Source organism: Oreochromis niloticus, linkage group LG1, assembly GCF_001858045.2.
Source record: "Oreochromis niloticus isolate F11D_XX linkage group LG1, O_niloticus_UMD_NMBU, whole genome shotgun sequence".
NCBI lineage: Eukaryota > Metazoa > Chordata > Actinopteri > Cichliformes > Cichlidae > Oreochromis > Oreochromis niloticus.
In genome coordinates this window covers 14,864,944-14,889,865 of record NC_031965.2, presented here as the reverse complement: position 1 = coordinate 14,889,865, position 24,922 = coordinate 14,864,944, and the positions used below count along the sequence as shown (strand labels likewise).

At 40.3% G+C, this 24,922-nt stretch overlaps 2 protein-coding genes and 1 long non-coding RNA gene across 7 annotated transcripts in view; 1 reads left to right on the top strand and 2 right to left on the bottom strand.

The window, feature by feature from the left end:
- Window positions 1-12,947: 12,947 nt before the first annotated feature.
- Window positions 12,948-16,171, bottom strand: pou4f1 (POU class 4 homeobox 1). The gene is made up of 2 exons (XM_003445723.5): window positions 15,704-16,171; window positions 12,948-15,241 (listed from the first exon to the last, which is right to left on the bottom strand). The coding sequence occupies exons 1-2, from the start codon at window positions 15,824-15,826 to the stop codon at window positions 14,255-14,257; spliced, it is 1,110 nt and encodes a 369-aa protein (XP_003445771.1). The 5' UTR covers window positions 15,827-16,171; the 3' UTR covers window positions 12,948-14,254.
- A 570-nt stretch (window positions 16,172-16,741) lies between these two features.
- On the bottom strand, window positions 16,742-24,049 carry obi1 (ORC ubiquitin ligase 1). Its single transcript, XM_003445724.5, has 6 exons — window positions 23,735-24,049; window positions 23,440-23,575; window positions 21,074-21,165; window positions 20,673-20,894; window positions 19,845-19,933; window positions 16,742-18,821 (listed from the first exon to the last, which is right to left on the bottom strand). The coding sequence occupies exons 1-6, from the start codon at window positions 23,804-23,806 to the stop codon at window positions 17,486-17,488; spliced, it is 1,947 nt and encodes a 648-aa protein (XP_003445772.2). The 5' UTR covers window positions 23,807-24,049; the 3' UTR covers window positions 16,742-17,485.
- The window catches only part of LOC102076516 (uncharacterized), a 37,472-nt gene continuing 36,368 nt past the window's right edge, over window positions 23,819-24,922 (top strand). For all 5 annotated transcript variants that reach the window (XR_003219027.1, XR_003219022.1, XR_003219015.1 and 2 more), the window contains exon 1: window positions 23,819-23,941. This is a non-coding gene — a long non-coding RNA (uncharacterized LOC102076516). The remainder of the gene's footprint in view (window positions 23,942-24,922) is intronic.

Genomic DNA, 24,922 nt, shown 5'->3' with positions numbered 1-24,922 from the left:
ATGTATATTGTTACCATTATAACTATAAAAGTAAAACCGCTATTTGTTTATAGAAGCACAGCATGTTGTATTGCATTAGAGACAAACGTTTCTTCTTTCTGTCCTTCGGTTGCTCTTGCTCTCTCAACGTTGTGTTTTTCATCACCAGCTCTAGTTTACATGAAATAAATGCACTGTTGTTTGGGTGAGAACCGTATTCAAGAGCTTTTTTTATAGATATATACAGCATATAGTTTTTACTGGTGATATTTCATCTTTTTGTGAGTCTGGAGGCTCTCCAGCTTGTTGTTTTCATAGGAACTCTAGCAGGATGAGAAAAAAACTAACAAGCACTTGTCAGTTCTCAGCCATCACACTGTCTGACAAGCAACTGTTGTGGACTTCTCCTCTTATCTTCCCTCTCTCTCACCTTGCAGTCATCTGAGAGAGCACATTTCATTGCATTTGTATGGGTGTATAGTTTTGTGTGTATGTGTGTGTGTGTGTACATGCTTGCCTTGCCATGCATGTGGTTGTGTGTATATGTGTGTGCTTACATGTGTCAGAAACTCGACATGATCTTGTCTCCGGTGAAGGCCTTGGATCACCCGGCCCTGCTCACTCCAGACCTGACAGTGCAGCTGAACTAATCAATATCTCTCTGCAGTCAAAGGTGGGTTCTGCCATGAGGCCGCGGGGGTGCACTAATTGATGGAAACTCACCGCCGGCTAGCTCCATGCCCTGCGGCGCTGGAAGAAGCAAGCTAGGGCCTTCCACTGAAATGGAAGGGGAAATAGAGGACAGAAAAGGCCGAGATCATAATCAGGAGAGAGAAAGCTGTTTAGTTTGTGCTACTTTTGTCTGTGTTCTTATGTAGCACAGGGTTACATACATGGAGCATGCTGCTTGTTGGGTGACATATTTTACATTTTTGCAGTTTCATCTGGCTTTCCTTGTCTTCTTGTCAAGGCCAGCGATATTCAGCATTACAGTGGCATATACAGGTATCAAACCTGTGGTGGGATTTCAGTGAATCTATTGGTTGGGTAAGCTTGTCTTTAAAAAACTATTAACCTGTAAGACATAATAAGATACGTCTTTTTTTAATTCTTACTTTTATTGTCAGATATCCCTAATTTCTAATTCTTTTTCTGTTTATTTACTAAAAAAAAATGCATTTCTTGTTTCAAAGGAAATAAATAAGTAGATATTTATGACAAATTAATACTTACATAGTTTTTTACTGACTACATTAATCAACATACTGCAGGCTTCTCGGAGCAATCCTTATGCAAATTTCCTGATGTTATCAACCTTTGCTTATTAAAAGTGTCCCCTCATTTGATCATGTGACTTTGTAGCCACTAAAAATGATCACATGCAAAAAAGGAAACAAGAAAAAAAAAACAACAAGAGTGGCTCAGAAGGAAAAAAAGATTATTTGAGAAAATGCCCACAAACTTGTTTCTTGTTAAGAATATATTGTTATGGTGCAGACTAAGCACGCCATGATAATTATCATCAATAATTGAGTAAGGGGAAATGGTAGAAAGAGCTGCATTCAGTGCTCGCTAAATGTGCCTGAGAGATGCTGAGATGGACAGTCTGGCTAGCTAGCTAATTTGGCTCCTTTTTATGTGGCACTGAAGATTATCTTTATGTTTCCACCCGCTTAGCTCTGGCTCTTATGAAACCTGGGAAGAGAACATGTAGTGTTTCCTGTCATTGCCGTTTATCAGTTGTTTGGTGGTACATATTGATCCCGGAGAGCAACAGCACAAATAAAGTGTCCTTGATAATATTTGGTTGATACCATAGATAACTTGCCACAGGTCGTTACAAGGGGGACTCACAAATATTATGTAGGTTGTTTAGATATTTTGGCAGAGAAATGCATATATAATAATTAATATTTATTCATTCATTCAGTCAGTCAGTCAGTCAGTCAAAAAAATCCCACTGACACTTACACCCATGTTGCAGGCCGTGTCTCCTGAACCAAACGCTGTAGGATCAAGAAAAAGTTGCTTCATTTTCACTTGTCCCGTGTTGAGCTCTGCATATTATGCTGACGATTACCTTTCTAAAAATCTTGAGACTGAGATAACCTTAATGCAGAGCTAGCTGGAGGGCAGTTGTTGGCAAGAGCTTTCTGCTCCTTTCTTTAAAAGAGGAAGCTTGCCTCTGAAATAGGCCATAGATCGGTTGCAGTCCAATCATGCCCATGAATTATGTGTTCAGCAAAAAAAAAAAAAACTGGAGTCAGACTACAGAGGGAAAACCAACCTTGAAACTTAGCACCTTATTGAACTCAGGCCTCCTAACAAACATGCTTTGCTGCAGTTTATAGAAAAAATGGAACAAACTGGCTATTATAATTAAAATGCATTAATATTTCTTAATATTCTACTAATTCTTAGCATTTTACTACCAACCATGCAACTGATTCGCCCAAATTCACAATCTGGATTTGGACATGCGTTTCTAACAACACACTAGCTGCATGAAAAAAATAGCGAAGCATCCACAATGCAGCCTGTGTGTAAAGGACCAGTGAGTCTTTCACAACAAAGAAAGTTCAGAGTTAGTATTGGCTGAAAATGATAGGCTGATCCCCCGGGAATAAGGTGCACTTTCCAAAATGTAAATTAGGCCTTCCCTGAGACACACGGGTCTCTTTCTCCCCTGCTGCTCGGAAAGCTTTGCCATTCACCTTTAAACAGCAGAACAATAATCAATGGAGCATTATTAATGCTGAAATCATTCATGTGCTCTCCTGTGGTACCCTGCTGAGTGTAAAGCCACTGAAGTCCTGTAGCTCATATGGATTGCATTGTATGCATTACAAACACAAAAAACATCATGGCTGCAGATATTGACCTGAGATCTATATTTATCTACAAATGATATGATAGGCGAAACCTAAAGATTTTTTTTTCACTTAACCAAATCTTACAGTTTGCACCAATTTCAGATTACCAACAAAGATGTGATCCTCATGAGGCCATTGATAGCTTCCAGTATCATCTTTTCTATTAATCCCTATGGTTTTGGGGGTACTAGTATCAAGAATTTCAGCTTTGAGACCAAAAAAAAAAATCATGTGTGTACATCATGTGTGCTTCAATCTTTAATAAGCCATGTTTCCTTGCTGTGTTACACACAGGCCCGTCCTCAGTCCTCTAAGATCCCGGTGTGAATTTTTCATAAACCATGTCTATGCGTCTTGTTCATGAGCTGTCTCAATACACAGAGGCCTATAGCTTCCATGTCCAGCCTGGCTTACTTATTGGACATTAGAAGAGTCCAGGCAGAGCTGCAGCAGAAGGAAGAGGAAGGAAGAGGAAGGAACGAGCGATCTCCTTCATTACAGGAGCTAGATATAAATCAAACTAATTATGGCGCCACTACAGTATCGAACCCATGGAGGGGAAATGAAACGATCAGAGTCAGGTCGCAGCTCAACAGAGAGGGAGTTAATGAAAATATTAATTACCTGATGATATATTGGGGATCTGGAGCGCCCCACCCAACCCTGTCTCTCCTGCGCTCTCAAACCCCCTACCACAGAGAGCATTTGTTTTAATTGAGTAATAATAAGGCTGCTACATTTGGCTGAGTCACTTGATTTGAGGGTGTAATTGACCAATAAAGGCCCATGATAGGCAATTATAAATCCAATGTACTGCTAATTACTTAGCAACTCTTAAGTGTCTAACTAACACAGAGAACATTACACTTCAGTGCAGATGGTTATTTTAAAAGTCATAAAGTGAAAGCCAAGTGAGTTCACAAAGTGAGTGTGATCCACATGGCACGCAGTAAATTAGTCACCTCCATAACTCTCCTCATGTCTGTCACACACATGCACCTCCCACCCAACATTATAGTGTAATCTGCTATTAATATCAGATTTTGGTCTTGTGATCGATTTCCTCTGTGTTTTCATTCTGAATTATTCAGTGGTACACTTTATCTCCTCACCTTTCCCTCTCCCCAGACTGCTGAACCTCTCCCCACCCCCCTCGCTATTTGTCACATTGGTCAATAAGTGGCTGATATTTGGATCCTGACTTTGTGGGCCAGGGTTCCTTCCAGATTCTCGATGGGGGGGGTACCCAGACGGATAATATTGCACAACAGTCAATCATGGTAATTAGAGGTGGTATCAACAGTAGTCTGGTTTGCTCAGGTTTGAGGTAAAGGATGTGTTAAGGTCCGTGCTAATCTTAGGATCTGTTCATCTGTTTTTTTGGATTAATTAATTTAGACATTTTAAAATGTTCATTTGCGCATGTCTAATTATATTAAATTACAATTTGACGAGGTGAACAATTTTCAATTATCACTTGTCAGTTGTCAGTTGTAAGCCCCACGATGGTGTAACTGACTCCTATATGTCATAGACTGTATACAAAAGATGGAAAAGGTGCCAGTTGGTTTGTGGTATCCTAATTTAATGTCTCAAGTGTAATATTTGTCAAATCACCATCTTGGTTTTTAGTGGCATGATCTGTGACTTTGAAACTGAGGGCCATAGGCATTTTTTTTATTTTAGTCTTAATAAGACTTAATTTACAAAATGATAATTGAGTTGTATTAATGAGACTTAAACCTAACAGGTAAGACCCTAACCTTACTGCAAAAGTATTCACTGAATTGACTGTAAGTAAGACGTAAAGTTATTTTCTCGTAGGCTTCTACAGAAGTGTCGCCCCCTGCTGGCATTTAGAAAGAATTTAAGATTAATTACAAAACATAAATATAAAAATATCAGTGACATAATTTCACATTCCATACCACATGTGGGAAAAAAATACATTTACAGTTATCCAGTGTTGCTAATTTTCCATTCCACAGTAGACAGATGTTTAAAAAGCACCTAAAAGATGTGAAGGTATGACACAGGCAGGCATGAATAAATGAGCCATGCAGATTTCTGTGTTTTGCTATTTTGCGTGAATGAAAGTATACACCCCCACAAAAATCTGACGGGTAAAACAAAACAAACTTAAACAGTCAAGAACAGAATTTATTTTCTGCTTTTATGGAGAACTGTAGGCCAAACTGATAGTCCACATTGTTAATTCACTATATAATTACACCCCATTAATTAACAAGCTGGCTTATAATTACTAAAATGGCAGCAAAACTATGCAGTGAAACTCTTGCACAGATGCATCAGTGTGATCAGTGCTTATAACTCAAGCATAATTAGTCATCTCAATTTATCTAGCTCAGTGAGATAATGCAGTCAGTCTGCTTGCAGGAAGTGAGTGAATGAATTTTACATAGTTCGCAGCTTTCCTCCATTCAGAGTGACAGGCTAATCAGTACTTTGTCAAAGTCGACTCCAGCTCCACCTGTCAAAGCTGTCAGTCTTTTGAGGAGCCAATGAGGTCTCCAGAGTAACAAACTGGAGAGCTGATTTCACACTGTGTGACCTGCAAGGTGCGAAGTCGGGACACTGAGGACATAACAATCAATATTAGAACATGTGGTATTGATGAAAGGTGTCAGAAATGGCTGGAACTTACATGTGATCCTCGCGGCATCCAGTGACTGTCTCTTGGGCCTGATGAGGATTACAACACAATGTATTGTGTGATGGGGATGTAAGGTAGTAGCGATGAGTCTATTGACTGTAGGAGCAACTTTGTGCTAAAAAGTTATCAGTTCCTGGTGAAATGCTTCATTGAGAAAAAAAACACCTTTACTTGCAGGCTTTTGATTCTTTTAAACTCTGCTAAAGAAGATCTGTCTTGATTTCTCATTTGAGCGACATGACCACTACTCAGTGGTGCAGCCTTTGTCATTTTTATTCAGTGCCGGCTGGTCGATCGGCGACATTCAGGTTGAGGTGCTGATCTAACAACTGTGTCATGAGTTGGATATTCCAGTAAGGGGATCCAGAGGATGATATTCCAGTCTGGGTAACAAGAGGCTAATAAGATCAGAGAAAGGCGATCAATGGCCAGTAAGCTGAGCTCTCTTTTTGTCTTTTCAGTCTTTCTCTGAGACGCTCCCTTTTGCTGTCAAATGCTGACTGTTTTTGCATGGTTCTATTAAATGTCTTCTACAGCACATGACACACATGTGTTAAACAGAAAAATACAGATACCTATTAGTGGCCTGAGCAAGCATCTGTGCACATTAAATCTATCTATCTATCTATCTATCTATCTATCTATCTATCTATGTAAGAAAATCATGCTTTTTCTTCCTGTTATGGGAGAAGTGAGAATCAAATTGCCATCAGTCATCCAATTAGATGTCAGTTAGATGCTAAATGAGCCGTGGGACTTTGAAGTGGCACAGCTGAGTGGAGTTTTCACCTTTAGAGGCAGAGGAAACAGGGGAAAGACAAGCGTGAGCAAGGACTGTCTGAAAATGTGCTACTAGTACTACTGCAATTGTCCTATTTACATTGTCACTGGCTTTCAAAAGGATGCCTATTCAACCAATAAAGACTGTCTGTATGTGTGTGTGTGTGTGTGTGTGTGTGTGTGTGTGTGTGTGTGTGTGTGTGTGTGTGTGTGTGTCTGCATCAACATTTGCTCCCCCTCCATGCTTCCCAGTTCGAGTTCAGCAAATGAGTTGAACCAGCCTTCCTGGGCAGTCTTTCCTCTCTACTCCAACCTCTAACAACTCATGAAATATTTAACGTCCCTCACAATAACCTCTCTCTCTCTCTCTCTCTCTCTCTCTCTCTCTCACGCACACACACACACACACACACACATTTTTTTTCTCTGCTCTGGCTGATGGTCAGGATAAAAATGCTTATGCCCTGCTATATTTTAAGAGTGCCACTGATATTCCCCCATGCACACTTTGGCGTACATACACACTTTGTGAACTATTATTTCGTGGAATATTTCAGAGTGCCAATCCATTGTATTCAGCCTGGCTGAGTAGCGAGGTAGCTGGATACAAATTTGACACCCGGCCGATCGGCAGCTGCCGGCTGTTTAATCAACAGTGATGAATATTTGATGGCGTGGCGGCGGGCAAACGGTGGCCGACACTCCTCATTATCGAAGTCTATGTGTACAGAGGAAGATATTCAATATCTACCAATGGGGAACTGGCCACTCACAAGAACATGAAATACCCTCACAGCTCATGCTCGAAAAAGTAGATCTGTAAATTTTTTTAATCCATGTAGGACAAAGTTAACTCAGCTAACAAAACAAAGCAAAAAAAATTCTACGTCCGTTAAAATTGTGGAGCACCGTAGTAGAAGTAGACTTCAGTTAAAATTGAAGCAGTGTACCAATATTGTTTTAAATTGCAAACTGGAAACGTAAAGGGTAAATGCATGACATAGCTATAGCGTTTAAATGTTTTAGCTGAATCCTGAGAAGAGGAGTTAGTTCCTCGAAAGACAGCCTGTTTTAACAACTTGTAGCTTTAACCTGCTGCGCAGCAATTTTGTCTTCAAATAGTCTCACATTTATGAAGATGCACATCATACGATCTCCCGAAGGCGTTTGAAGTAAGCCAATTGACTACTCTAAAGACATCAGTGTCCAATTTATTTTTCAAGCTCAGCATCATTCCTAAAAAGAAAAACATGCTATTTTCCTCCAGAACGCATGTTGTCATTGTGGTGTTCAGCACCAAGGCCAGCGACAAATGAGTAGGATCATTTCTGTGTATTTCATTAGTACGATAAGAAGTGTTGCACTTCTCAAACCTATTTAGGCTACAAGTTCGGAGTAAACTGAAGACAATGTTTCTAGAAAAGAAGTAAATACAAATAAACGAATTCAAAAACCTTTTAGGATTTTTGTAGCAGTCGAAATGTCTTGTGACGACGTAAAAAAAAATGCGATACGCTGTTTGTCTCTTAGTTGGATTGATGTTGGGTCAGTCAAAAAAAAGCAACATATGTTTGCATTCCGGGAATATTTAACTGTGTTTCACTTTAACGATTAGCCTGTTTTTTTTAGTGACTAAAGACAACAGGGGCATGAGAACCTTATCAAAAGTTACTGGCGATAAACAAATAGGCTAAAGGAACGGGTAAACATTTTTTTAATGGCAAAATTATATTTTATTTTATCATTTTTACCGTATGACAGGTTATGACAACTTGTAAAACGTTTTCGTGACTCGAGCAGTCTATTGTGAAATATTCAAAACACGACAAGTCGATTTTTGCGCCGTCAAAGCACTTTTTTTTCTAGAGTCATTCAATGCTATAAGAGGATAACACAACCCTGACCTTAGCGCGAACCCTAACCCTCTCGCTTGTTATTCATGACTGTCGAAAAGCTTAAAATATTGGCCACTTAGAGGCATCCCAGGTGATAGGACGTCAACCGTGCTCGTGCAGGCTCTCCTTTCGTTTCCGGTGCGCGCCCCTCTCTTTACCGCGCACTTTCTATCTGCTGCACGTGCGGGTAATGACGAGAGGGAAAATAGGTTCAATACTTGGGTTCAAAGAGCACTCCGCCCGGGGCCATGGCGGCTCGGGAGGCAGGGATTGGGAAATAAATGGCATTTAGGTGAGGCAGATTTTGCATAAAGTGACATTTAGGTGGTAATACTTTCTGAACGAGGTGAAGAATCCCGGAACGAACCATGCAGACACTGACAAGTGTTTTGATGTTTTAGTGATGCACTTTGTCAGAATAGCTGTCAAACGCTTGGGCCAAGAAACTACGAGGCTAAACCATATAGTCAGCTAGATTTGTGTTGGATATGCCTCTGGGTTTCACAGTCAACACTGCAGGTAATTTGTAACATTTGGAGTTGTACCAAAGCTCACAAATATGACAGAAGGATCATTTTTACTGTAAGGAATACAGGCTACAGTCGCTAATCTCTAAATTATAATAGGTGCCTAGGTACTCAGTTTAACTTGAGCTTGTCTTGGTTATGTGCCAAAAGGTTTGGGTTGACATTTGTCTAAGTGATTTCAGGTATTAATTTTAAGTTCACATGTACATTTTTTTTGTTATGTTTTGTTTGTTTTGGTTTTAGTATTTGGTTTTTGGTTTTTGGTTTTTTGTTTTTTTTTGTTCCGGTCAACCATAACAGCAGGGCGTTTCATCTGTTACACCGTCTAACTGGTGGAAATGTGCCCATTAAGATCAGTGAGAGGGAGAAGCAGTAAATGTTCGAGCCATGATGATGAAAGGAGTGGCAGTGTGGACTCTTTTAAGCCGTTTAAAAGCCTGAGATTCCTGTTTGCTTGTTCAGGGAGTTTAATTAAGGGGTTTTAAAATTTTAGGTTACAAAAAAAAAACAAGCAGACTGATTTGAAAAACCCAACACATGGTGAACTTGGACAGTGTATGAATACAATGAAAAACCCTACTGAGAGTTTTTATTTCGCAACTTTGAGTCCAACAATACAAAAACTTTTTTTAATGACGCTCTGGACTACCAAGATGACAATTTGGCACTCCACACAGGCCAGCTGTTCTGATTATAATGCCCCCTATAATTGAAGCCATCATACTTTTATTGCTTCCAAATTCAAATTGTTGGCAGTGTCCAAGCTGCTTTATAACTGCGAACATCATCTAGCTTGTGTGTGTGTGTGTGTGTGTGTGTGTGCGTGCGCGCGCGCTTCCATTATTTTTATAGTTTGTTATATCAAAACAAACGTTCAGTCTGTTAAATGTTTTATTTCAGAGCTACAAGCACGTGATTCATAAGAAACTATAATACTATGAAAATATGAAAACTTTAACAAATATATGTTAAAAATAAATAAAAATTAGTCCGTGTCTGGACTTTTGAACTGGTTCACCTTTCGTTTCTCCTCAACACTGAAAAAAACCCTTTTCTGTTTTCCAACTCTAGTTTCTGGCAGCAAATGCCACAATGTGTGTGTGTGTGTGTGTGTGTGTGTGTGTGTGTGTGTGTGTGTGTGTGTGTGTGTGTAGGCTTTGATTTGACTGTGCGCCATACAAATATGAATCGAAATTGCGCTTTATGCTATGCAGACTACTTGCATATCCGTGAAGCATACATAGGCTGCCCATTTTTATCTGTCAGTAGCTACATGACAAGAGGTCAGCCCCTCAAGATCAAATATTTTTCTTACTAAATGACGGATTTATTAGACAAATAAGTTGTGCGTCTGTCTCTGAACCCTCTGTGATTGAAATATACCCTTGTGTCAACAGCATCGCCTCTCAAACCAGGTCCCGGGCGATGGAGGGCTGCCACAGCGGATTACTGAGCAAATATAAGTGGGAAATGAGTGCAGATCTGGGGGATCTACGCATCCACATCCCCGGTTTGACATTTCCGTCCAAAAGGGCCTCCTTCTTGCTTATTGTTAGATCAGCGGGGTCCCTCCTTGGGAGCTCTTATCTTAGATGTGTTTTACTGATGTTGTTTTAAGAAACTCTATAAATTGGGTGTAACAATGTCAAAGCAAGAACAAAGCATAAGCCAATTGGGGAAGAAAAAAAGAAGAAGGAAAAAAAAAAAAGCTTAACCAACGCAGTATGTTAGAGCTTTCCATTTCCTTTAACTTTCAGCTTGAAGTGTTGTAATTCTAATGATCTAATCCATCTTAACCTGGGCGTCTAACAGCTACGATTAGGGTAGGCCCACTCCCCTCCGCTCAGAGCTATACTAAAAAGTCGTGCTCTCATAAATCTAAGCGCCTGCGTTACCATAACGTGTGGTGAAATCATTATTTGCCAACGTGGTGTCAGAGACTCTCTCATTTCGTCTGTCAGGAATCCAATTTCCTCTTATTTACATCCACGGTATAGATTAATTACTCCCCTGACTAGTAGCCTGAAGGAATTAAGTTATGAGATCCTTTGGTAGGCTCCGTGATTAATCCATCGCTGCCTATGCAAGAATACAAAGGAGGAAAGAAAGGCGGTGATTAACACTGTTACATAATAATAATAATAATAATAATAATAATAATAAACTAGTTTTTCATTGTAATAGGCTCAAACGGGACACCTGAAGTAAAATGGGACGGGGTGGGGTAACTCAAACGATCTAGACACGATTATAGGAGGACTGCCCTTTTAGGCCCAGGCACTAAGGATACCTATGATCGGGCGCCGGCGCGGTCCACTATTGATAGAACTTTAAGGGTTATGATATCGGTGAGGTTGCTGATGAAACATCCCCTTGATTAATAGAGGACTCTGTCGTAACGGGCTGACATATGGTAGGCGAGGCAGCTGGGGATGGTACCTCAGGCATCCCCTACGGCCATTAACATATTAGAGGCTATTGTGCAGGCAGACAGTCCGACTTCATCCAGAGCCCCTGTGCAGAGAGACAGCACCCCAGAGCTGTTTGATATAGGCTTTCAATAATGTATTACTCTTCAATCCGCCAACGGAGCTGTTCGTGGTGCTGAAATGATTGCCATGTGGCGTGTGTGGTGCTGCGCGTGGAGTGTGTTCACTGCCAGCGGTGTTGCGTTACTCTCAGTAGATAGCATGAGGTGGTGAAACTTTTAAGTCATTGTACATATATATATATATATATATATATATATATATATAGATAGATATTACTTATACTTATACACTATGTATAGCTGTACTATTTCGTAACAATGCAAAAAAAGGACTCGGTAATAGCGGCAACCTCTGTCGGGAAATTTGCAATATCACTAAATAGATTTTTTTTTTTTTACATTTCATTCATTCTTTTCTTTTTTCCTAGAAAGTCTCTGTCGCGAAAAGAATAGCGTTTGGAAAAATATTCTGACAACGAAAACAAATTTCTTAATATTTTTTCACAATTTTCCTAAATTTTTAAATTTAATTTACAAAATTATGTGTTACAGAATTGAACGAATGAAGTAGTGGAAGCAGTGGGGAACGCCACGAAGCAGGCCTATTACAATTTAAATGGAAATGCAATCTCGGAAGAAAAAAATACATATTTTTATTCAAAATGACATACGTCTATGCTAATCTTTAAAAAAGAAAAAAAAAGTTACAAATGACCAAGAAAATTTCTTAAAAATTCAACAAAAAATTATTTTACTTACGTTAAGGATTCGCTGTCTTCTGTCCGTGTAGCCAAAAGCTAAAGAAAAGCAATAAGGAGCAGCTTTCTCTGCTATTTAACAGCGACTTCCTTCATCCGCCTGCTTCCCCTGAAACCCCCGAAAGCTGTCTGAAAATATTGCATTTTATATCAGCAAATCGCGATTAATATTGCATTAGCCTACATGCTCTTAAAAATTCCTCTTTATGAATGCAGCCGAACGTGAAGCCCCACCAAAAAAAAAAAAAAAAATTGGTATAGCCTTTCTGCAAGTTAAGAGAGAACAGAAATATTTGGAGGGGGGTAGAGGTCACACGGTGGTCATTTTTAAAAAGCAAATCAACTTTTCTTTTTTCTTTTTTCCCTCTCTCTCATTCTCTCTCCCCCTCTCTCTCTCACCCTCTTTCTCTCTCTCTATCTTTTCTCTCTCTATCTCTCTCTCACTCTCTCTCTCTGGTGTCAGTACTCAGTTATTCTACATTGAAACTTCATTAAATGTTGATTGTTGGGCCTGTGTCAATATAGGAAGAAAACTTTTTCCTTTAACAGCCTATTACTTATTAATTCATCCTATTTTATGTTCAGATGTTTAAATAAAAGGTACCAAATAAATATAGTATAATATAGAAAAAAATTAACAAACACTTTAAGTAAAACTTAAATTAGTTAATATAATAATAATAATAATAATAATAATAATAATAATAATAATAATAATAATAGCGAAACTAACGGCACAAAAATGTAAAATTATAAGCATCTACTTTCAAAAGTTAAACTTTAAACTTTAATGTTATCCTCTAAAATTAGGCAAATGTATATACAACCATTATAAGAGTTTTATATCGATGATTAGAATAAAGCTACGCCATATAAACCACACCAAACGCTGCATCACATGGCCACAATAATGCGTTGAACTATTGCACCAGCAGTAACCTTGATAATCGTGTGCCGTGCAGGCCGAATCACAACCAGGAAAAGCAGTTTTCTTTCTTTGATTTATTAGAAGATTGCTGGAACACACCTCCCTGTTGGATTTGGCTTACAGGATGAATAGTACCAATGAAAGTAAGAGGACAACAGAGGAGAGTGGAGAAGTTGTGAAAGAGGGAAGGAGACATTGGGACATTTTCTCCATGATGCACATGTCGCCGCAGTTTTTGTAAACATACTTTTGTGCACAAAGTAAAATATTACTTACACAACGTTTCCGTAACAGTTAACACGACAAACAACGTGGTGATCTCAATGTGAAAACAGGCATTAAACAGTGACTTACACCATCCACAAAATAAGGTCTAGCAGTAGACAACTCTGCTGTAGGCTATGCAGTGATTCTTCTTCCAATGCATAGAGTGTTTGCACTGCAAACTGAAACACATGAAAGAACGAAAACCCCCTGTTATTGATTGCGATCTCTCCTTAATGATGCAGACAGAGCTCTCATGCTCTGATCTGTCTGAAACTTTTCCTAGTGATGCCAATGGTGCAGATAGACCCCCTCCCCCTTATTAATTTTGTTTCCAGAACACAGGAGCTCACCTCTGTTAAGTGATAAAGTGATGTCTGTATATACAAACGCATTTCGACATAGCCGATCTAGAAACCTAAAGGGTCCTTTGTGCAAATTCAAAATAAATATATCTGCAGATGTGACAGCCCACACAGGCTAAATTACTTCCCGTGAATTAGGATTTCATGCAGGCCTGAAAAATAATTCTTTTTCCGATAGCCATAAAAAGTTTGCAACTAAATTTCAGTTCGTAGCAGCCTCCAAATAAGAATAAATGAACGGATGAATAAATGAACAGTCATGACTTAGTCTATATCAACGACAGAAAAGATCAAACCCAAACCACATTTAACAATCAGTGAGGTAATTCGTAAATGGCTATACTTCAAAATAACAGGCCTATTCGGAGAAAATAACTCGCTATAGTATCGAGCAAATTACCTCTTTCCACAAGTTTTTTTCTTTTCTTTTCTTTTATTTAAAAGGCAATGTCGATGTCGCTAAACTTTTCCCTGGTAACATCTGAGCGAAGTTTGTGTAATCTGTTATTTGCATACTTCACATTCACCGATAACGTGAAAATAAACAAGATATATGAAGCCTCATAAAATGGGTATCTAAAGTCCATTGTGCACCAGCGTGTAAAATCGCTGGAGACAAAAGACTGAAAATGGTGTCTCGGTGTCCCTTGGTCCCCAAATTCAGTCACACAACTTTTTTGTTTTTTTAATTTTTTTTTTTCAATTTCTCTTCTTCGCCCATCAGTGAGCCGCGGAAAATTTCAACCGCTTCTGCTTCTGTCTTTGGTTACAAAACCACACTCGTACCACATTTTTTTTCAGGTCCAACTTTTCAGCTATAGCTGCTATTTTCTCGGACGACGGTCGAGGCTGTACGGCGAAGTAAGCCTCCAAAGACCTCTTTTCTGGGGCTGCTATCGAGGTCCTCTTGCGTTTCTTTTCTCCTCCGTTGAAAATGTCAGGTTTGCTCATTTTTTCCCTTTGGGCCCCCTCGGCCTCTTCTAGCCAGGCCTGGAGGATGGGTTTGAGCGCAATCATGTTGTTGTGGGAGAGAGTTAAAGACTCGAATCGACAAATTGTACTTTGGCTCAGTGATCCAACGCCGGGGATTTTGAGATTAGCCAAAGCGCTGCCCACGTCCGCCTGGGTCACCCCCAGCTTGATCCTCCGCTGTTTGAAGCGCTCCGCGAAAGCCTCCAGCTCCCTTGGGTCTGTGTCCGAGTCATTAATGGAGGGAAGTCCGTTGTTTGTGAGCCCAGGGCCGCCTTGACCTCCCCCGTGATGGCCCGGTAAGAGCCCGTGGTGGGTGAGAGGTGAGTTCATGCTCATAGCTTGGTGGGAGAGGTGACTCAAACCGTGCATGTGAGAGTGCGGGTGAGCAGAGGAGGTGGAGATGAGCCCACCACCGCCACCTCCGCCGCCACCTCCACCTCCGCCGCCCGCCACGTCGTGCGCACTGGACATTAAGCTGAGAGACGGCGAGCTGATGTGGTCCATGATGTCCGGTGGCTCCAGGTTCTGGTGGTGGTGGTGGTGATGGTGATGATGGTGATGGGCTAGTGGCACGGTGGATGTCGACGAGCATGGCACCGTGCTCATCGTGTGGTAGGTGGCGTCGGGCTTGAACGGGTGCGTCTTGCCCTGGGACACGGCGATGTCCACGGCCGCCAAAGCCTCAGCCCGAGCCAGCAGTGTCTCATCCAGGCTCGCAAATATGTTACTCTGTAACTGCGAGAGGGGGGAATAAAAAAGAAAGAAAGACAGAAAGAAAGAGAGGGGGAGAATGAAGGGTTTCAAAATGAGTAAGAAATGGGAAAGGACGTGAAGAAGAAAGGAAGGCGACAGAAAAAAAAGAAAAAGGCATAAATGAATCTGTCAGTCGGGACCTTTGGCGACACATAACAAAGTCGGAGTATTCCTTCAGAAGCGGCAAGTCATAAAAATTAATACAAAAACAGTAAAGCCCGGCTTTGCGTGAGCATGCTTTCAAAAAGATCACAGACTCTTCCAGTGATTGCTGTGGAATACATGAAAAAAACATTAAGTGCGCGTCTTGGCTGAATGTGCCTTGGAGCAGCCCTTGTTATTAGGCACAGACAGCGCTCAGTGCTGCAAGCAGCTTAGGCAAGAAACAAAAAAAAAGAAGAAGAAAAAACAAGGACAAAGCGAAAGTTTTCGGGGATGGTTTACCTGTGGAGTTTGCAGACAGGCTCTCCTTATAGCTTCCGAGCTGGAATGCAGGGTGGTATACTTGTGTTCGGGTAAAGAGGGATGCATGGCGAAGTGCGGCTGTTTGCTGTTCATGGACATCATCTTGGCGAGCTTCTCCAATTAAAGTGCACGGAAAGAAGGGGGATAACGGCTACAAGAGCTAGAAAACAATCACAGACACACAGTGATCCTTTGCCTATCCAGTAATGACGCAGTGTAGTTCGCTGTATAGTGCGCCGAGTGCAGCCTTGAGCCCGGAGATCACAGAGATGCCTGCAGTCTCTCAGACGCACTTATCTGTCTACTGTTTCCCACTGCTGGGGATGAGAGAGGCTCTTACACCTGAGCGCCTCAGATCTCGTCAAGCCCGTGCTCGGCTGCTCTCGCGAGACATAAACTGCCAGAACAGTGAACAGGCTGACAGATAAAAACTGCTCACAGGGCAGGCAATAACATCTGGAGACTGGATGCCTGCGTTTTTTAAGGGCTCACTCCTCTCCTTCCAGCCACAGAACCTCGCCGTTCCCAGTGCCTGTAGGCCTTATCTTTTAACTGGAGGCCGAATAACATTGACTTGATGCCGCTGAATTGAGCATCTGTCTATTTTAGGCTGGACGTCTGATTTCAGAAAGTTGTTTCCAATCGAGTATTAGGGAAAATGTACACACAAAAACACGAGGTCTATATTTAATATGAAATTAATAAATAAGCAATTTTAAGCTTGTAGGCATCGGTATAGACATATTAAACAATTTTAATAATGTATTTTTTTATTGTACAAGTTGTATGGTTTTCCAGTAGTTCTTGGCCCACAGTCCCATTTCTCATATTAACCCTTGGAAACACTGACACCGCCCCCTTTATCATTAGAGCCCATCATCGCCAGATGAGCACTAAACAAATTGATTTAATACACCAGTGTAACCTTGTACACAGTCTTTACCTAAATTAATTAATCCCAATGAATTAACACTTCATTTATTCAAACCACAACGGCTCCCCAATTAAAATTTCATGCAGCGATTAGAGGTATGTGAAATATACACGATATCGTTAAATTTGCATAATAAATAAGGCGCTTTCTGCGCCAATGGATTTAGTGTGCGTGGGGTCTCTAATGTGCGTCATTACAGGCAGCACGCTTTGCAGTGTTGGTTCCACTTTCAGTGGCGACAATTACTGGTTTAATGTGTTGCAAAATTACCAGCAAAAATAGAAAAAATATGGACAATGTGAGAAAAAAACAAATGTAACTGGTACACAACATATTAATCCCCAATGCCAGTGATGAGTTATTGGACCAGGCAATGCAAACCATAAATACAGAAAGGCAAAATTAATTTTCATATTTTTTTGATCATTTAATGCATTCCCGTTTCATTTCCTAATATACATTACAATTTCTAATTCAGCAACTTTTAATGACAGTCATATTCACCTGTCTTCAGTATTACAAGCCATAGTAGTAGAATACAGAAAACAAGGCTGAAGGTATACTTGGAAAATGTCTCAGCCCCAACTACAGTAGAACAAAACAGCATGGGTTAGGACTACAATGCACACTGATCACCAGGCTGCACATCACAAATGAGGCCTACAAGCACACTGCACAAAAACTATGACATTCCTATCTCGTTTTAGCTTAATTCTTGTAATATTACAACAGACAAATAACAATAAGTTACATCCTAGCATCACACAATGACCATAACACTGTACCAAGAGAAGTGCACCAGGAACACACGTTTGTTTTGCCATTTTTCACATGAGTTTTGAATGTTTCGTGGGACTGCTTATGGTAAAGGGACTGTGGGACTTTCTCTTTATTGGCTGACTGCTGTTCAGCGTGTGTCTGTCTCTTGTTGTGTTCACAGGCTGACCAGCAGTGTGGCCAGAGGAGGAAGAGGAGGGGTTTACAAGATCATGATCTTGGCTTGCTGGAAAGCCAGAGGGACCGGCCTTATTCTCATCCGAAGGATCAAACAGCAAATCAAAAGATAGCTCTTCGGTGTGAGAGGCCCCTCCACAGACGCCACTCTTCCTACCAGAGACTAATGCAGCACAACCTTCTTCTGCTGAACCTTTTGGAGCTTCTTTGTCGTTCAAGATGCTCTCCTTATTGTCACAAGGTTGGTGGTTGTTATGCTTGTTGTGCGTCACTGGTTTACCAGCAAGGCTTGACAAGGTATCAGGGCATGTTTGAGGCTCTGGAACTAGGGTGTTGTCCATATCTGTGGAAAGACAGGAATCAACAGAGAGCCCTGGACTACAGGAACTCTCACCCTCCAGCATCATGGAGTCCAACTCTGAGATTTTGTTCATGTAGGCTACATCCATACAGGCCTCACTGGACATTTGGAAACTATCTGACTCATCAGCCACAAAATTAGTGGATCCCTTGATAGAGCTTCCTTTACTTGAACCTGTACATGACTGGTCAGAGTTGGATTTGTCCCAGCCTGCCCAGAAGACAGACTTTGAGGGCTCCAAGTCATTTGGAGGCAAGCCTTTGGGGAATTTCTCAACATCGTTGAATTGGTTCTCCAGTGTGGTACTGCTCTTATCAGGACTGGGAACCTCTTCAAAATCAAGCCTCCTTAGATAAGACCCAGGTTTAAATGCAACTTTCTTCTCACGGATGCCTGGGCTTCTCAGAGTCAGGGAGCGGAAAGCAGATGATGGAGTACTGGGCAAAAAGTCAGAGGAGGTGCCTTCCGAGGCCTCGTTTTTCTGCTTTCCTGTCAGATTTTTACTGAAATCTTTGTCATCTGCGGATGGCATCAACATCAAACTGTGATTTCTAGAAAATGTCCCACATTCTGCCTCTGGATTGCTGCAGATCAACTTCCTCTCATTGTCACTCAAGCTTCTCATCATCATGTTGACTTTCTGCTGCTGTGTGAGAGTTTCCTTCACAGCCTTGCAACTCCCACACGCTTCCTGCACTTCAAGAGATTTCTTCTCAGACACCCTGATCCGACTCTCCAGCTCATCAATGTACTGGTCACTGCGCTCAAGGGCCCTTTTCAAGTGGTCCACATCGCGCTGATACTGCTGAATTTTAGCTTCCAGTGCTGCGACTGTGTATCGGCCAAACCTGGGGACAGATCATTTAGTATTTAATCTAGAACAGAAAATTCAACACACCTTTTTTTTTTTTTTAATCTTTGAAATGTTGAATGTAGTCTATTTTTTTTTTTTTTAAATCAAATGTAGAAAGTCAACAAAAACTGAGATATAAATAAAAACAACCTTACATTTTTCTTTTGGGGAGAAAAAGATTGTAAATGGCGATTTCACAGAAAAAAGGGCATCTATGTGACATAGGAGTGACTAATGTCAGCCTGGCTCTGGCTACAACACGAGTCAAAAACTCACTATTCAACATGCAAATCCTCATTATTAAAACAGAAGTAATCATTTTAAAATCTATAATAACAACCCAGTAAGCCAAGAACACATCATTAACTAGAAGAGGCTCAGCAGCAAGAGTGGCTTAGTCTTACGGCATCGACTAATGGCAGCAGTTGAGTATTACAATGAGAGAAAACCAAGGTGCCTCAATTACAAAATTGACATAGAATAATATTCTTATCTTAATTGTGACTTAAGAAACCCACAAAGGTAGTTATTTACAAAACTTTGCATTGATTTGAAAGTGATCGTATCTTTAATCAAACTCCAGGCTTGGCAGATGTGAGCTCCTTGGTGGTTATAGAGAAGTACTACAGTTTAGGATGCATATGTGCTCAAGCACTTCTGTCTGACTGCACCACCTTTATACTGCAGCAGCAACTCACACCCAAGCTGCATGCTGGGCTCCGTTTCTCAACCTACTATTTAGTCAATGGAGCAATGTGTGTTGCCCGTCTTCAGTCTCCTCTGATCTGGTCTTGCCTTCCAAAACGTTTCCTCATCTCATTTGTGTCATAGCTACTCCTTCTTACACAAACAGAGCTGCCATCACAGTTCGAGTTGATCTGAGCTGGATTCCAAATTGAGTTATTTAAACCTGCTTATGCAAGTGTGATTTTTTTGTGTGTGATTTTAAGACTATGCTCAAGTATAAACCTAAGGAGATTCTTAGATAATGAGGGCAAAGGTTATAGATGATACTTACTTCTGAGGAGATCTGCTCGCAACCTCTGCTTTCAGTCTCATGTTTTCTTGCACAAGGTCGACATTTTGAGACCGCAATGTCTTATTTGCCTGAAGATGGTAAAGTAAACATTATCAAAATATTTCCATTATTCAAAAAAAAAAAAAAAAGCAGCAAGTTACATTATATGGACAAAAGTACTGGGCCACACCTGTTAATCTCCATCTAATCTAATTCAAGTATTTTCAGTCCCATTGCCAGAGGTATATTTTTAAAAATACATAAAACAATAAAGCACCTGTCCATTCAGTCTGCCTTTACAAACATTTGTGGGGAGAGCAAAAAAATAAAAATAAATCTTAAAAAATTGAATTTGAGCGTGATACCGTAATAGGATGCCACCACTGCAGGAAATCAGTTTGTGAAATTTCTTATTTCCTACATATACAATTGGCACAAAATTTGTTTGATGTCGATTTCAATGGCTGAGCAGCTCCCACAGGTGTAATATGTAGGTGGTACAGAATTTTTGTCCATATATTGTGTGGTAAAACAAGTAATCGAGCGCAATATACTTTGAAGCGACATCCATTTAGCTTTTCTTGGAATACAAGAATCAAGCAGGTAAAAAAAAAATACTGCCAGAATGCATTTCCTTATATAAAGTAATAAATCGGAATAATTACATGCAATTAACATGTCTACTTTCAACTGTTTCATTAAAGCACTCTTTAGACAACTAGAATACGGAACAGTGAACTAACTGCATCTATCAGAAAACAGTGAATCCCTGCTTTAAGGGTAAATTTACTGAAACCTGTAATGTCCTAAATGTTACAGGCTGCATACCTCTTTAAGCTTATCCATGTCTTTCTTTACTTTATCACAGACATCTGTGGCTGCTCGCAGCTTGTTTGTCCACTCCTCCAGGACAAATGGAGCGACCCTTTGTTCATCCAGTTGCACTGTATCAATGCTGCAGGGATCCAAAGCAGTCTTCAGTTGCTCCTCCAGGCTTTGATTTTTGGTTTTCAGCTCCTCGTTTTCTCTCATGAGCCCTTCAATTTCCTCCTGTTAGAGAGAATTAAAAAACAAATAAATAACTGAAAACATCATTTGGAAATAATCATATCAAGTGAGATACTAATACAGCTGTGATTATACTTTTATTAACTCTTTTTTTCTAAACGGCTGTAAATAATAAACATAGGAAAGCATACTAAACATAACAGAGCATGTAAAACCAATACCTCATACTCGCGTAAAAGTAATTCCCCTCTGGTTTTTCTGAGACATTTTCTCACAGAAGGACTATCACTGTGATCACCCTCATTTGTTCCTCCTGTAACACAAGCACACAAGTACAGTAAATGATTAACACAATAGACCACAAAACACATTTAAGTAATGTTCCAAGTAACATCAGCTGGCTTTTATGTGGCTTCGTTGTTACCTTAGCACAACATTACAGTAATAAAGAGGCAAGCGTAAAACTGAATAACATTCAAGGCTTGAGGTGCTGCCATTTAAAATGCAGGCAAATTTAAAGTGCATGGGGAAATTGTGACTGATTTTCACAAGAGAAGACCATCATTTGTAACATTCCTTTTAGTAATTTGGTCACATTTTCTCTTTTTAGCACAAACATTGTTTGTTTTTAAAATGTATTTACCAAACAAACAACAAAACAAGACCAAATGGGGTTAAAGTTAGGGAATGATTTCCCTCTTTATTTTAATCTTGTCACACGTTCCTGTCTCACGTCTTTATGGTATAGTTTCAACAAGGTGCTGGAAATATTCCTCTGAGATTTTGGTCCATGTTGACATGATAGCATTACACAGTTGCTGCAGGTTTGTTAACTGAACATCCATAATGTTAATCTCCCATTCCACCACTTCCCAAAGGTGCTCTACTGGATTAAGATCTGGAGACTGTGAAGGCCATTTAAGTACAGTGAACTCATTGTCATGTTTGAGAAATCAGTCTGAGCTTTATGATATGGTGTGTTATCCTGCTGAAAGCAGCCACCAGAAGATGAGTACTCTGTGAGTACTCAAAGTGGTGCACTTATCAGCAAAAACACTCAGGTAAGGCTGTGATGCTTAAACAATTCTCAGCTGATACTAGGGGAGTCAAAGTGTGCCACGAAAATATCCTCTGTGCATTTACACCAACAACAGCCTGAAAACAGTTTATTCAAGGCAGGATGGATCTATTCATGTTGTTTTCACCAAAATCTGACCCTACCATCTAAATATCAAAGCAGAAGACTCGAGACTCGGCCAACAATTTCCCAGTCTTCTGCTGTCCCGCTGTGGTGAGCCCATATCAATTGTTGCTTCAGTTTCTTGTTCACAGCTGATAGGAGCGGCACCTGGTGTTTCATCCGTTTCAAGGTGGGACTTGTGCATTCAGAGATGCTCTTCTTCATACCTTAGTTGTAGCAGGTGGTTATTTGAGTTACTATTGCTTTCTTGTCAACTCTAAGCAGTCTGGTAATTTTCATCTGATCTCTTGCATCATTATGGCATTTTCACCCAGGGAACTGTCACTCACTGGATATTTTCTGTTTTTCAGACCATTCTCTATAAACCCTAGAGATGTTTGCGTGGGAAACTCCCAGCAACCATGTCACATTTAAAGTCACTTAAATTACATTTCTTCCCCATTCTGATGCTCTATTTGAACTTCACCAGGTTCGCTTGACCATATCTGTGAGTCTAAATGGATTGTGTTGCTCTCATGTGACTGACTGATTGGATATATGCATCAACAAGTGAATCTAATCAAGTGGCCAGTGACTGATATTAAAATTCCAGCAGTACAGGTGAAACAACTGCAATAAAAAGTCAACAAAAAGGTTGTTTTGCAAGAAACAGATCCGTGAATGACTGAAACAATCAAGTCTGAATCAATTTTTCGGGGCTAAGCTTAGCTATATGTCTGTATGTCAGTGAGTACTGTCTGGTATTGTTACAACAAAACCCAAACTGATCTGCTGCCAACAAAAATAGAGAGAAAATGCTCGAAAACAACAGGGTTGCATGATTAAAACTAAATACATAAAAATCATATATTCAAATATGCATCACACAAGTTCAAATGAAACGTAAAACATTTATTTTTCAGTACAACTGTCTTAGATATATCACCTCATGCTACCTTTGCCCGCATAAACTGTAGCCAGTTTGTTTTGTGGATAAGGGAATACAGTTTTACAGACTGAAGACAAGCCTGCAGTAAGAAAATCAACAGTTTTCCAATAAGCATTTGGAAAGGATGGCCCCCCCAGCCCCTGTCAAACGCTTAAACACTGCAAACAACACAAGAGTTCATAAACCAGTCATTTTTATGCTGACTTACTCTAAAGCTGCAACAAGCAATCTCACTAAATATGATCCAACCTGCTTTATTAACTGAAATCGTCAACTTGGGGATATTACTAACAAAACAAACGTCACGGCTCATAGAAAGTTGCCTGCAAAACTTGAAGCCGTGCTTTGTTGGGAGCACAATGAAAAGAAGACTCAGCTGTGAGATGCTGCAGGCAGGCAGATCACCTCTTCTCTTCTGCTTCAAGCCTGCTTTCCTTTGTTTGCCCGCAACTACTCACCGATGATTTCCCTGCAGGGGTTCTCTGCTGTGATGGGGACTCTGCAGGTGGGACACTGGTTAGCTTTCTTTAACCACATTTCCATGCAGGATGAACAGAACACGTGGTGGTTGGAACAAATAACCGGCTGCCTAACCTGCACCGAGAAAAACACGAGCAAATTAACCCACTAGCACAACCAAACACAACAAACAACGGTCACCTCCGATTAACTCATGTAGGAAACAGTTTGCTGAGTTTGTTTAACAAACGAAAGGCGCTAACGAGGGGGTTAAAAAAATCGAACGACACTTACCTTTCCGAGGCATATCTGGCAGGAAATTGGCAGAGTGAGCGAGAGGGTAGATGCCTGGTAGTTCAGAGCCATTTTTCATGAACGTACAGGTCATATAGCTCACTTCCCTGAAGAGGTACAAATCTCCCACCAAACCGCTGCGTCGCGCGCCGAGCCGCACAGCTACGGAAAGCCACAGGGGTCAAAAGGCGGTTCTTCGCGAAACAGGTAACAGTTGACCTTCACCCGTAATTTTATAATATTAAAATTATGTCTTCTTCACTGGGTTTCACAGTGAAGAAGACATACACAAGTATCTTGCTTTAATGTATTCTAGTCACGGCTAAACCGGGGCACAGTAGCTTTATCACTTGCCAGTTATTTTAAACCGGAAATAGAAAAGCGTTAGAAGTCATGTGGACTGTCCACTTTCATATCTTTGTTTATTCCCTGCCAGCTGCTGTGTAAAACAGTGGCATGTTGATTGTGTAGTAACAATGTTCACAACGTAGCTTGTAACTAACTTTGCTTCTTTGCTTGTGATGCTGTGCTGCATACAATAATTTTATTAAATGTAGCACAATATTCCAATAATTGGTCATGGCGATAAAACCAGACATTACAGCTGTCTGTGGTTCATTCTGTATTGTATATACATACTGTAAACATTTTTTTAAGTATTTTCCTTCTCCTGACTTTATTTTGCATATTTGTCATCCTTACATGTTTAGATTATCAGAGAGGTTTTAATATCAGACAAACATAAACTGAGTTAATACAAAATGCAGTTTTAATTGATGAGTTATTAAGGGAAAAAAGCTATCCAAACCTACTTGCCACTGTGTGAAAAATTAACTCCCCGCTATCATAAAGTAACTGTGATTAACCATTTTTTTGAAACATGTTTGAGTTCAGTTTCACTAGCCACTGCCAGGCCTGAATGCTGCCAGACCTGTTAAATACATCACTTAAATGAAACCTGTCTGACAAAGTTGACCATAAAGGCTCAGACAAAGGCTCATCTCACAGTATCCAAAAACATCTTGATGATCCCCAAGACATCTGGGATAATATTTGAACTGACAAGACAACAGTTGGAAGTTTGAAAGGTCTTATGCCATTAATTGTGGCATAAAACTAACACAGCATTTCATAAAGAGAACATCATATCAACAGTCTGCCTGACATGGTGGTGGTAGTGTCATGGTC

Coding starts and splice junctions, on each gene's coding strand:
- pou4f1 (XM_003445723.5), bottom strand. CDS start 15,826: ATGATGTCCATGAACAGCAAACAGCCGCACTTCGCCATGCATCCCTCT. Junction 15,242..15,703: donor CCTGTCTGCAAACTCCACAG/GTAAACCATCCC, acceptor CCCCTCTCGCAG/TTACAGAGTAACATATTTGC.
- obi1 (XM_003445724.5), bottom strand. CDS start 23,806: ATGGCTCTGAACTACCAGGCATCTACCCTCTCGCTCACTCTGCCAATT. Junction 21,166..23,439: donor CCCCTGCAGGGAAATCATCG/GTGAGTAGTTGC, acceptor CTTGTGTTACAG/GAGGAACAAATGAGGGTGAT. Junction 20,895..21,073: donor TACTTTTACGCGAGTATGAG/GTATTGGTTTTA, acceptor TCTCTCTAACAG/GAGGAAATTGAAGGGCTCAT.